This window comes from Mauremys mutica, chromosome 14 (assembly GCF_020497125.1).
Source record: "Mauremys mutica isolate MM-2020 ecotype Southern chromosome 14, ASM2049712v1, whole genome shotgun sequence".
NCBI classification, from domain to species: domain Eukaryota; kingdom Metazoa; phylum Chordata; order Testudines; family Geoemydidae; genus Mauremys; species Mauremys mutica.
This window is the reverse complement of record NC_059085.1, coordinates 40,708,518-40,721,839: the sequence shown is the minus strand read 5'-3', so window position 1 is coordinate 40,721,839 and position 13,322 is coordinate 40,708,518. Positions and strand designations below refer to the sequence as shown.

At 48.7% G+C, this 13,322-nt stretch overlaps 1 protein-coding gene across 1 annotated transcript in view; it reads left to right on the top strand.

Moving 5' to 3' along the window:
- The window catches only part of ZCCHC14 (zinc finger CCHC-type containing 14), an 86,144-nt gene that overhangs the window by 48,216 nt on the left and 24,606 nt on the right, over positions 1 to 13,322 (top strand). Inside the window, exon 3 of the mRNA XM_044986782.1 lies at positions 10,547 to 10,620. Within this exon, the coding sequence (XP_044842717.1) occupies positions 10,547 to 10,620 (74 nt within the window). The remainder of the gene's footprint in view (positions 1 to 10,546; positions 10,621 to 13,322) is intronic.

Sequence of the window (13,322 nt, the reverse complement as noted above, 5' to 3'; positions counted from 1 at the left end):
GACTGGAAGAATATGAAAATTGAGTAAATCTGATAAATTCTATTAAATTAACTCACAAAACAAAAGTCTGTCACCTTGGTGGTCTTTGGATCTAGTGAAGGGATTGTTCCCTCAAGGTAACCGTACACCTAGGGAAGTCTTCAGTAAAATGTTTGGGTTTGGGTTAAGAAGAACTGAAGAAGACTCTGTGTAGCTTGAAAGCTTGTCTCTCTCCCAACAGAAGTTGGTCCAATAAAAAACATTACATCACCCATCTTGCGTCTTTATTATCTTGGGACTGACCCAGCTACAAGAACACTGCATAGAGCTCTTAAGAACATTTTGAGTGTTCTGCTTTACAACTGTCTTTCTTCACTTCCACGTTGCTAAGTACATAATTGAGTTGCTAAGTAACAAGTATACCAGTCAGCAACTAGAAGAATATAAGCATGAATTTAGTAGATTGATAACAGTATAACACAATGTGCTTTTACGCTGAAAAATCCAGTCATTGGGAAAGAACTCTGCACAGTAACGTTAAGTAGTCACCTTATAATTGCCCCCAGATGAGGAGAGATTATCCCTTGTGATTCTGTCTTCTGCTGCAGCTTCATAAGGACAGTTTTTCAGTCTGTCCATGTCAGAAGATCATACTACGCTTTCATACCTTTCCAACAGCTATCATATTCTGCATTCCTTTATAGAGGGACGTATAAGTTGTATATTAAATTATTACACAACTTGAGTACTTCTCAGCAGAAACAGACTTTGCACTTGCATAGAGGCTGCAAGATCAATTGATGTAATGTCCATGTTTCGTACCTTGATTAGACGGTGATTTATTTATTAGGTAACTTCTTCTTCGAGTGATTGCTCCTATGCATTCCATTTAGGTGTGCGCGCCGTGCGTGCACGGCTCTCCGGAACATTTTTACCCTAGCAACTCCGGCGGGCCGGCTGGGCGCCCCCTGGAGTGGCGCCGCTATGGCGCTGGATATATACCCCAGCCGGCCCGTCCGCTCCTCAGTTCCTTCTTGCCGGCTACTCCGACAGTGGGGAAGGAGGGCGGGTCTGGAATGGATAGGAGCAACACATCTCGAAGAACAACAGTTACTATGGTGAGTAACCGTCTTTTCTTCTTCGAGTGATTGCTCCTATGCATTCCATTTAGGTGATTCCCAAGCCTTACCTAGGCGGTGGGGTCGGAGTGAGACGTGGCCGAGTGTAGGACTGCTGAGCCGAAGGCTGCATCGTCTCGAGACTGTTGCACCAACGCGTAGTGGGAAGCGAAGGTGTGTACAGAAGACCAGGTGGCCGCTCTACAGATGTCCTGGATGGGGACATGGGCCAGGAAGGCGGCCGACGAGGCGTGCGCCCTCGTCAAGTGTGCGGTGAGTCGGCATGGGGGGACGCGAGCAAGCTCGTAGCACGTTCGTATACATGACGTCACCCAGGATGAAATCCGCTGCGAGGAGACCGGCTCGCCTTTCATGCGATCGGCAATCGCCACAAATAGCTGGGTCGAACGCCGGAAGGGCTTCGTCCGGTCGATGTAAAAAGCGAGGGCCCTGCGGACGTCCAGGGTGTGGAGCTGCTGCTCACGAGGTGAGGCGTGCGGCTTCGGGAAGAAGACCGGGAGGAAGATCTCTTGGTTGAGGTGGAAGGCCGACACCACCTTGGGGAGGAAGGCCGGGTGCGGTCGAAGCTGCACCTTGTCCCCATGGAAGACGGTATACGGGGGACCGGCCGTCAGGGCGCGGAGTTCCGAGACTCGTCTGGCGGATGTGATTGCCACGAGGAAGGCCGTCTTCCAGGTGAGATGAAGCAGAGAGCACGTGGCCAGGGGCTCGAAGGGTGGTCTCATCATCTGAGCCAGAACCAGGTTCAAATCCCAAGTTGGAGTAGGATGACGTACCGGCGGGTACAGACGGTCTAGACCTTTAAGGAAGCGGGCACCATCGGGTTAGAGAAGACGGACCGGCCTCCTATGGCGGGCCGAAAGGCCGACAGAGCCGCCAGGTGCACCTTCAGGGAAGAGATCGCTAGACCTTGACCTTTCAGGTACCAGAGGTAGTCGAGGATGGTCGGGATGGGGACCAAGAATGGGTTAAGACCTCGTTGGTCGCACCAGATCGCGAAGCGTTTCCACTTCGCGAGGTAGGTAGAGCGCGTCGAAGGCTTTCTACTTTCGAGCAGTACTTGTTGCACCGCCAACGAACAACCCCTTTCTGCGTTGGTCAACCACTCAGGAACCAAGCTGTAAGATGCAGCGACTGTAGGTTCGGGTGGTAAAGCCTGCCGAGGTCCTGAGTGATGAGGTCCGGCCATAACGGAAGGGGAATGGGATCCCGAACTGATAACTCGAGCAGCAGGGTGTACCAGTGCTGTCTCGGCCAGGCCGGAGCAATGAGTATTACGTGGGCCCTGTCCCTCCGAAGCTTGAGTAACACCCGGTGTACGAGCGGAAACGGGGGGAACGCGTAGAGGAGGGGATCCGTCCATGGCAGGAGGAACGCATCTGAGAGGGAGCCCGGAGCTCGACCCTGGTACGAGCAGAACCTGTGACACTTCCTGTTGGCCCTGGAGGCAAACAGGTCTATCTGGGGAAACCCCCACCTCTGGAAGATTGTGTAAGCCACATCTGGGCGAAGGGACCACTCGTGGGAGGCGAAGGACCTGCTGAGATGGTCGGCCAACGTGTTCTGCACCCCTGGCAGAAAAAACGCTTCTAGGCGAATCGAGAGGGTCACGCAAAGATCCCATAGGAGCATCGCTTCCTTGCAAAGCGGGGAGGATCGGGCTCCGCCCTGCTTGTTCACATAGAACATTGCTGTGGTGTTGTCTGTGTACACTGCTACACAGCGGTCCTGGAGGTGGGCCCGAAAGGCGAGACACGCCAAGCGGATCGCTCTCAGCTCCCGGATGTTGATGTGGAGGGAGAGCTCCCGGGCTGACCAGAGACCCTGGGTATGCAGGTCTCCTATGTGAGCACCCCATCCAAGCGCTGAGGCGTCTGTGGTCAGGGTGACAGACGGGCGAGGAGGGCGGAACGGGACCCCTGCGCAGACAATCCCCGGATCCAGCCACCAGGTGAGCGTCTGGAGAGTGGGCTTTGTAACCGTCACCACCATGTCTATGGGGTCGCGATGGGGGCGGTACACCGATGCCAGCCACATTTGGAACGGGCGAAGACGCAGCCTTGCGTGCGCGGTCACAAACGTGCACGCTGCCGTGTGACCCAGTAGGCGCAGGCAGGATCGCACCGTCGTTGTAGGGAAGGCCTGCAGTGCCCGTATGAACGAGACCATCGTCTCGTGCCGAGGACGAGGGAGGCAGGCTCTGGCTAAATTGGAGTCGAGGACCGCTCCTATGAACTCCACCCTTTGTGCTGGAATTAAGCTGGACTTCTCGGCATTGATAAGCAGGCCTAGTGAACGGAACAGATACAGTATTTCGGTCACCTGAGCCGCTACCAGTTCTTGGGACCGACCGCGAATCAGCCAGTTGTCGAGATACGGGTACACATGTATTCGACGACGGCGGAGGGCTGCGGCCACGACTGCCATACACTTGGTGAACACTCTCGGTGCGGTGGAGAGGCCGAAGGGTAGTACCGCAAACTGGTAGTGAGCGTCGTTGACCACGAAGCGCAGGTAGCGTCTGGGGGGGGGGGGTAAATTGCCACATGAAAGTATGCGTCCTTCATGTCGAGGGCGGCAAACCAGTCTCCCGGATCCAAGGAAGGAATAATGGTCCCCAAGGTCACCATACGAAACCTGAGCTTGCACAGGTGTCTGTTGAGCTCCCGGAGGTCTAATATGGGACGAAGGCCTCCTTTCGCCTTGGGGATGAGAAAGTATCTGGAATAGAATCCCCTGCCCCTCCTGCTGCGAGGCACCTCCTCTATAGCACCCACGCTCAACAGAGTCTCGACCTCCTGTAAGAGGACTTGCTCGTGAGAGGGGTCCCTGAAGAGGGACGGGGAAGGTGGGTGGGAGGGAGGGGGCGAAACAAACTGCAGGCGGTAGCCGTGCTGGACGGTGTTGAGGACCCAGCTGTCCGATGTTATGGAGCACCACGCCTGGAGGAAGCGGGAAAGGCGATTTGAAAATAATAGGGATGGATCCTGGGGGGAGAGTGGTGGGCCGTCCTCGGGCGTCCCATCAAAAGGCCGGTTTTGGGCCTTGTGGGGCCTTGGAGGGGCCCTGGGTCTGGTTACGCCTGCCCCCTGATGGCCTGCGGCGGTAGAGGGCCGTCCGGCGATTGTTAAATGGCCTAGACCTGGCCTGGGTGAAGGGCCGGTAGGGCTGCTGCCGGAACGGCCGTCTCTGGGTGGCCGGCGTGTGCATGCCCAAAGTTCGAATAGCAATCCTCCCATCCTTCAGGGTCTGAATTCTCGAGTCCGTCTTCTCTGAGAAGGGGAGGTCCTGGAGGGGAGGTCCTGGAGGGTGTATTGCACCTCCGGCGGCAAGGTGGAGGATTGCAGCCACGCAATGCGCCGCATGGTTATCCCGGAAGCCATAGTTCTGGCTCCTGAGTCAGCGGAGTCCAAGGCTGCCCGAATTAAGGTCCGGGAGGCCGTCCTGCCCTCGTCCAGGAGTGCCGAGAATTCGCGGCGGGAGTCTTGCGGGGTCAGCTCCGAAAATTTACTCAGGCACCCCAATATGTTAAAAGTGTACCGGGAAAGGAGCGCCATTTGGTTCGCTATGCGGAGCTGAAGGCCACCCGCTGAATAAATCTTTCGCCCCAACAGGTCTATGCGCCGCGACTCCTTAGATTTTGGCGCAGCGGCCGGCTGCCCGTGCCTCTCCCGGTCGTTCACCGATTGGACCACCAGAGAGTCCGGGGTTGGGTGCACGTACAAGTACTCGTACCCCTTCGGCGGGACGGAATATTTCCTCTCCACCCCTCGCGCCGTGGGGGGGACTGAGGAAGGCGACTGCCAGATTGTAGTATTATTCCGCTGTATCGTGCGGATAAAGGGCAGTGCCACTCTCACGGGGGCCTCCGCTCCCACAACATCAGTTACTGGGTCATCGTCCTCTGGGACCTCCTCAATGGGCAGGTTAATAGCCTTTGCCACACGGCGGAGAAGGTCCTGGTGTGCCTTTAGGTCAATAGGCGGGGGTTCGGATGTTGATGCCCCCGCCACCGCCTCGTCGGGTGAGGAGGACGAGGAGCGGCCTGGCAGCACCTCGTCAGATGTCTGCTCTGCCCTTGGGCGATCAGCCACCACGGCCTCCTGCCCCAATACCGGGCCTTGAGGCGAGTTGGTCTTTCCCGTTGGAGACGGGGGGGGCCTGCTGACTGTGGCCTCCGGCACCGAACGCTCCGTACCCGCCTGCCTCGGCGGAAGGGGAGGCCCTCGTTCGTGTTGGGCCCAGGGAACCCAAAATCCCCACTGTTGGGGTCCATGGTCCCGTCCGTGAGACTCTGCCCTGAAGTCCACTGCACTGCCCTCAGGGGAAGCGATGGAGGGCTCACGAGAGGGCCAGGGAGGAGCTGAGGCGATCCCCGAGCGTGCGACCGATGCCGGCGTCAAGTGCCTAGCCGGTGTCGAAGGTCGGTGTCGGTCATCGCGTGACCTAATCAGGGAGCGGGACCTGCGTGTGGCGTGGTACCGGAGCTCGACCGACGGCGTCGGGAGCTCGACCGGCGGTGCCGGGAGGTCGACCGACGGTGCCTGGAGCCCGACCTCGACCGCGAGCGGCGGCAGCGTGAGTGGCTCCGGGAGTCTCGGTGCCGAAAGCGGTCTTTGGAACCGGACCTCCTGCGGTGCCGGTAACTCGGGGACTGGGACCGTTGCCAGGAGTGCGACCGGTACCGCGATTGAGAGCGGTGCCAGGACTGCGACCGGTGCCGAGACGGGGAGCGGCGTCGCGATGTTGATCGTCTTTCGGATCGGGATCGGTGCGGCGGCGACCGTCTCCGAGAGTGGGACCGGGATCGAGACCGAATCCTGGAGCGCCGACCGTCTCGCTCGTCAGGGGAAGGAGGCCGCATCATCAGCGGTTTGCCCACTGACTTAAGCGCCCGCACTGGCGGCGCCGGGGGCCGGAGGCTTTGAGCTTCCGTGAGCTCGATTAGCTCCCTCGCCGTCGCAAACGCCTCAGGCGTGGACGGGATCCGCAGCTCACCCTCGGTGGGTACCGGGGAGCTGGGTGGTGCCGGACTCGACGGCCCTTGCGGCGCCGGAGTCGACGGCACCGTGCACTGCCTGTGCACTGCCTCAGCCTGAACCGTTTGTGTCGGAGGCGGCTGGGCTAACGGTTTCCGCGGATGCTTTGCAGAGACCGTCTTCGGCGCCTTATGCTTCCTTCCTGGGGAGAGGGAGCGGTGCCGGGACGTCGGTGCCGGGTGTCGAGGGCCCTCGGCACCGGAGCGGCTCGGTGCTGCCGGTGCGCTGCTCGCCGAGGAAGGCTTCGGCGCCGGTGGAGTTGGCGCCGGAGGCTGGAGCGAAGCCTCCATCAGTAGCTGTTCCGGAGAGCCGTGCACGCGCGGCGCGCACACCTAAATGGAATGGATAGGAGCAACACATCTCGAAGAACAACAGTTACTACGGTGAGTAACCGTCTTTTCTTACATGAAAGCAGGTTAATCCTCTGGCAGCAAATCATCCTACTCTTTCTGGTGATGTCTAAGTGACAAGACGTTTAATAATTTACATTTCATCACTAATATAACAATAAAAGGTATCATCCTTATGTGACAGATCAACACATGTATTTCGCTATACATAATGAATTAAATTTCATCCTTTTTGGAGTCAGCTTTGCTCTTTTAGCTACTTTTAGAGATTCTTCAAAAAGAAACACTGATTTGTAAATCTATCCTCCCTCACTCATTGTTAGGACACCATCTCTTAGTTTTACAGAGAGTAAAAAGGGTCTTTTGGTATACTTTACTTACTGATGCTCTTTTTTTCTAATGTTGATATAATTAGCTACCATTTCTGTGAGTGATGTGCATTTGTTAATTTGTCAGTTTAGAACTTAATTTAGCATTTATATAATTCTTGCAGTAATATTTTTCATAAAATTGTCTGTTATCAAATTTGCAGCTTTTAGAAGTGATACAATGTGTATTTCTCCTCTTCACCTTCTCTTTCCTCTCCCAAAAGGAGAGATTCTGTAATTGTGTACATTCCTCTTCTCCCCCACCCTTCAAAAAAGGACACCCCTGTTTAAATACCTCACCCTTCACATTCTGCCTCAATGTTTCAGTGCAGATTGTATGGCTCCTGCTTTTGACAGTGCTCAGGAATGGTTGCTGAGTGAGTTAATGTGTGGCAAAAAAATTCAGAGTTTTTCTTGCTGTTTGTTAAATGGAGCATAGTTTAAGTCTAAAGGTTTCTCTGTCATCCTTTTAATATTTAATGATACAGAACCCATCGGGTCATAAGTTTGAAAGTTCAACTGAGCAATTTATAAAATGTGGGGCCTCTGGGATACCCTCTTAAAAACAGAGGGTTCCTGTGGGGAGATATCTAGGACAGATCAATGTTTCCAATTGTCTCTCTGTTTATAATCACAGCTCTGTTTATTTAGTATTAATGTTAAAAAAAAAATTGAATATACAATCAGATGACGTCACCAGGGATAGATCCAGGTGACACTTGGTTTGCAAGGAGGCCATGTCCCCGTGGGATTTGCTATGATGATGATTGACTATTTAGAATTTGTTAAAAGGAGTTATGATGTAGAGTTTCCTAAGCTTCCAGTTTGTGCTGTTTCTTATCTTACTTGTTACTGAATTTAATACACAAACTACTACTAGATTCTGAGTGCTCTATTCTGAAAGGTGTTGAGCCCACAATTCCCATCTATGTCAGCTTACTGACCATGCTGGCCACCTTCTATAGTCCTGGCCACCCATTTCCATGTTGTCATTTATACACAAAATTGCAACTTTTTTTTTTTTTAATTCTCTATGGAGCCCTCTTGGCTTACAGTATGTGAATCTTTGTGTGCTGAGTGCAGGGGCAGCTCCAGGCCCCAGCACGCCAAGCGCATGCTTGGGGCGGCATGCCGCGGGGAGCGCTGTGCCAGTCGCCAGGAGGGCGGCAGGCGGCTCTGGTGGACCTCCCGCAGGTGTCCCTGCGGAGGGTCCGCTGGTCCCGCAGCTTCGGTGGAGCATCCGCAGGCACGTCTGTGGGAGGTCCACCGAAGCCGCGGGACCGGCGACCGGCAGAGCGCCCCCCGCAGCGTGCCACTGTGCTTGGGGCGGCGAAATGGCTAGAGCAGGTGAAATAAAATGTGATGGTAACTGGATCACAAAACTTAGCATTGTAAATTTGGCACAGCAGCAGATCCATTCATGTATTTGCTGGGATCTCATAATTCTATGGCATAAAATAGTGCCAACTTCAAGGAAAGTTGTCGTGTTCCATTACTCCCAGGATCCAGACCATAAATGATTTTAGGTAATAGGTAATAATTGGAGATATACCAATCTCCTAGAACTGGAAGGGACCTTGAAAGGTCATCTAGTCCAGCCCCCTGCCTTCACTAGCAGGACCAATTTTTGCCCCAGATCCCTAAGTGGCCTCCTCAAGGATTGAACTCACAACCCTGGGTTTAGCAGGCCAATGCTTAAACCACTGAGCTATCCCTCCCTTTTAAATGAGGGAAAATATCTGGGTTTTTTTTTAATTGAAACCATTGGGGTGGGGGGTGTTTAAAAAGAACTTTTAAAAGTTAAAGAAGTTAATTTATATTATGCACACATGAGTATTTTTTTACCACACTTCTACTTTTCCTGGCATTCTACCAGCACTTTTAGGGATTCTTTTGTTTTAGAAAGGTACTCCTATATGATTTCTCTTTTCATTTTTTAAGTTACTATACTATACATTTGTTTAAAAACTGTGAGCAAACAATGACTTGGAATGTGTTTTATTGATTGCTTAAGACAAGCACATATTTTAAACAAACATTTAATCAGCTGTATTTTTCTTTGAATGCTTCAGTGTTCCTGTAAGGAAACAAAGCTTCGTGAATGAAGTTAATAGATTAAGACCACAAATGACTATTATGATCATGTAGTTTGACCTCCTGCATAACACAGGGCATAGAATTTCACCTATGAGGTTTGCCTTTTTAATAGTTGACTGGTAGCTTCTCTCATATTTATTTATTGAGTGCCAATGGTGTGCTGGGTGCTGTATTAAAGTCAACACAGTCCCTGCCATGTGGATCTTACAATTTAAATTGTGTATCCACTATTCTACATACAACGTAAATTGAACCTATGTGCAGATAGTCTCTACCTATGTACTATAAAATACTCTTTTACACTGAGTGCATGGTTGTTTCTCACTGAAAGGCTTCCAAAGCATTTGTTCTAAATGGAGAGTTTTTCATTTTGTAATTTTACCCTATAGAATCATAGGGTTAGAAGGAACCACAAGGGTGATTTAGTCTAATCCCTGATTGCTCAGCTCTGTTGCTTTGCTGTGAGATTTCCACGCTCCTCTTTACAGTCTAGTTATTCTTCTGTTAACCTTGTCTATATACAAAAATGTCTCAAAGACCTTCATCTATAACCAGTCTTTGATTTCAGGAAACATGACCGGAAATGTATCCTGAAAAAAGCATCAACCTGTTTAAGCCATCTATGAAATAAAAAAAATTAAAACCAAGCCATTGTAAATTCTGTTAAGACCCTTAAAGTTAATTGTAAAAGGAGTCAGATGTTTGATTTTTCATATGCAGAGTTTACTTTTAAAAAATTGGTTCTTACCTGTGTTACCCTTGCTGATATATGTTACATTGTTTATCCTTTTGAAGTGATTGCTAATCTTGAATTTTTTAAAAATACCTTAACATTGGAATTGCCATTCTGGATCAGTTAAGTGGTCCATCTAGTTCAGTTACCTGTGATTAACAGTGGCTAGTACCAAATCCTTAAAAGGAAGGCACAAGAAACCCTATGGTAGACTGTTATGGAATGATCTGCCCCGAAAAGAAGCATCCTCCTAAACACCACCAAATTTTAAGTGTTCAGACTGAAGTGTTCCCACTGTAACTGAAATCAAATGGGAGCTGTGCTTGGAACATATAAAGTACTATAAAAATGCTAACCACTCTGAAAAAAGTCAGGCACCTAATATTAGTGGACATGTTTGACAATTTTCTCCTTAATCTCTGTGCTTCAGTTTTCCATCTGCAAAATGGGGATGATGATCTCTCCCTTCCTCACAGGGATGTTGTGAAGATAAACTCATTAACGTTTGTGAAGAACTCTGATACTGTGGTTTTAAGTGCCACTGAAAGGCCATGAGCAAATAAAGAATTCTGTGTTCAGTGCAGGGTTTGGGTGTTGTGCAGTAACTAAGTCACATGGATTCACGTTGAATGATGAAAATTGAAAGAAATATTAAACAGCTACCCATTCAATGATCGCCATTCCTCCTGTGCACTGAATGAGGCAAATTTATTTTTGTATATACCTGTAATACTGCCATGCTTCACTCTCAAAACAAATTTTGGTGCTAGATAAGAATAACTAGCTTTCTCGGTGTTTGGGGACTTCCTTCTTATTCTTCTCATTTCTTTACTTTTAATAGTGAGTGTTGAAAAAGTGGAAGTAAAGGGATTGGCACACAAGAAGAATGAAAGAAATGTTGACTATTCCTTTGAGGTAAGTTTTGAGGATTTTTTTTTTCTAATGGGGTGAGAGAAAAGAAGAAAATACTTAAATCATGAATGTGAAAGTTTGGAACAGTTAAGGAACATTCAGGCCGAACAGACAGATCTCAAAAAATAGTCATCGGTGGGGAATCATCATTGAATGGGAGTGTTTCTAGTGGGGTTCCACAGGGATTGGTACTAGGCTATAAAACATGAACTCCCAGTGTGTTGCTGTGGCCAAAAATAACCCAATCATTGGATGTATAAACAGGAAAGTAGTGAGTGAGAGTAGAAGTGATTTTTACCTTTGTATATGGCATTAGTGAGACTGATACTGGAATATTGTGTATTATTCTGTTGTCCACATTTTTTAAAGGGATGTTGAAAAATTGGAGAGAGCACAGAAAAGAGCTACAAAAATTATTTGAGGGTGGGAGAAAAACAGTGTGAGACTTACTCAAACTGTTTAACTTATTAAAAAAGAAGACTGAGAGGTGACTTGATTAGTGTATAAATCCCTTCACAGGGAGAAAATACCAGGTACTAAAGGGCTCTGTAATCTTCCCAGAAAGGCATAACAAGAACCGACGGCTGGAGGCTGTAGCTGGACAAATTCAAATTAGAAATTAGGCACAAATTTTTTAGATTGAGGATAATTACCCACTGGAACAAAACCACCAAGGGAAGTGGTGGATTCTTCATCTCTTGATGTCTTCAAACAGAGACAGGAAGCCTTTCCGAAAGATATACTTTAGCCAAATACAAGTAATGCTTTAGTCTAATGCAAGTTTTTGGGCTCAATATAGGAGTAACTGAGTAAAATATGATGTCCTGTGATAAGTCCTTAAAAAAATAAAAGTAGTCCTGGAACATTCCAGAATGGCCCAGAAGCAGAAGTGGAGGAGGAAGCCACCATCTCCTCACACTGCCACCTCCATCCCTTCTGCGTCAGGCCTGTTCTGGAAAGAGAGATGGCATTTCAGTAACCTGGGCAGGTTACTGAGCTGCCATCTCTCATTTCAGAGCAGGAAACCGAGTCAGAAATACTGGAATGCCATTCCAGAGCATTCAAGCATGACTTGAGCACGGACAGGAGGTCAGACAAGATGATCTTATGGTTCCTTCTGGCCCTAAAGTCTATGAATCTGTGAATGTCTAGATTTAATTAATTTTTGTCTCAATTCTGGTATGCCTGAGAAGCCTCTGGTATGACACACCAAAAGCAGAATTTGATTTTGGGGTAGGTGGTTCTATTGTTTTGTCGATGTTCATGATCTAGCTCCTTATAGGGAAAAACAATTCCATAAGTTTAGGTAACATTGCCTGTTCAAAATTGCACTCCTCATCTCCCTTTATCAACCAATGCCACACGGAGTCGGTTGCAGCTGCCTCATTCAAAGCTGCACAGCCAATGGCAGAATGGGCGTGGCAGAGCTTCATTCTGCTGTGACCCATTGGCTTACATTGCAGATTGTGGGAAGGCTGTTGCAGGAGGCAGTGAAGCGGTGTATGCAGCTCTCTCTCTACTCATGTAAAGTTTCCTTGAACATGGGGAATTCTCTGGCTAGTTTAAAGCCACTTTACATTGTTCATGTTGTACAAAAAATGCCTTTAGCAGATTGAAGAATCTGGCCTTAATTAATTTAGCCTCGGAATACCCTTGAGAGACCGGTATTATCCCTATTTTACAGGTGAGGAAACTAAGACACAGATAAGTGACTTGCCCAGAGTCACATAGGGCATCTGTGGCAGAGACAGGAATAAAATCCATCTCTCTTGATTCCCAGTCCTGTATGCTAATTACAAGAATATTGTTCCTTAAATCTGTGGTAAATACTTAACTTTAGTTTTCTGTATGGTTTAGTCACCAAAATGCAATCTGTTTTCCTTTGCAAACAACTATACAGATGCTTGAGACTGCATTAAAGTTAAACTTTTACTTTATGGTTATTTGTGCTTTGTTTTAATGACAATAAGGTCTTATCTACACTGAAAATAAAATATTTCACCACTGCACTACCACTGGTCCTAGCAACAGTGGGAACTTCAATATAGATAAGGTGTTAATGGTTTCTGGAATTTTTATCGCTATGCCATCTAGACCTGCCCTCTCTGAACAGGGATAGACCACATCATTTATCTGCCTTAAATCTTGCATTGGGGGAGCTGCAGTGATGGTAGTTCACTAGTGAGAAATTTTAAGAAAAAGCTCAGTGTTAGACCCCACCTCAGACAACCCTCCTAGAAAGAGTGTAGGTGATAAAACTCCATTGTAGAATGTGCAGTTTGAAACCAAGATGAGCTCAGGAAGTGTCGGTAGTAGTGTCCAATCTTTCTCTTGCCCTTCTGAGGGTTTCTGTGGAACAGGACGGTTATATTTGCTCCATAGGATTCAGCAAATGAAGCCTTCCAGAATTGCACATCCACATGTTGGCATGTAAGCCAAGTTCGGACAATTGTGTACTTGACAAGGGCTTTAAAAAAAAAGTTAATTCTGATGTAAATTCAGACCCTTATGGTATTGAGCAATATAGAGACATCTTCCATCGCTTGGTGGTTCAGAAGGTAATACTGCCAGTGTCAGTGTCTGACACAAGCTGATCATGCTGCTTTCTTTATGTAATAGATTTAACATCCATATCAGGGGTTGTTTTTTTTTTTGCCATACTCTTATTTAATTGAAATTCAACAGCCTGTTTTCTTGAGTATTTT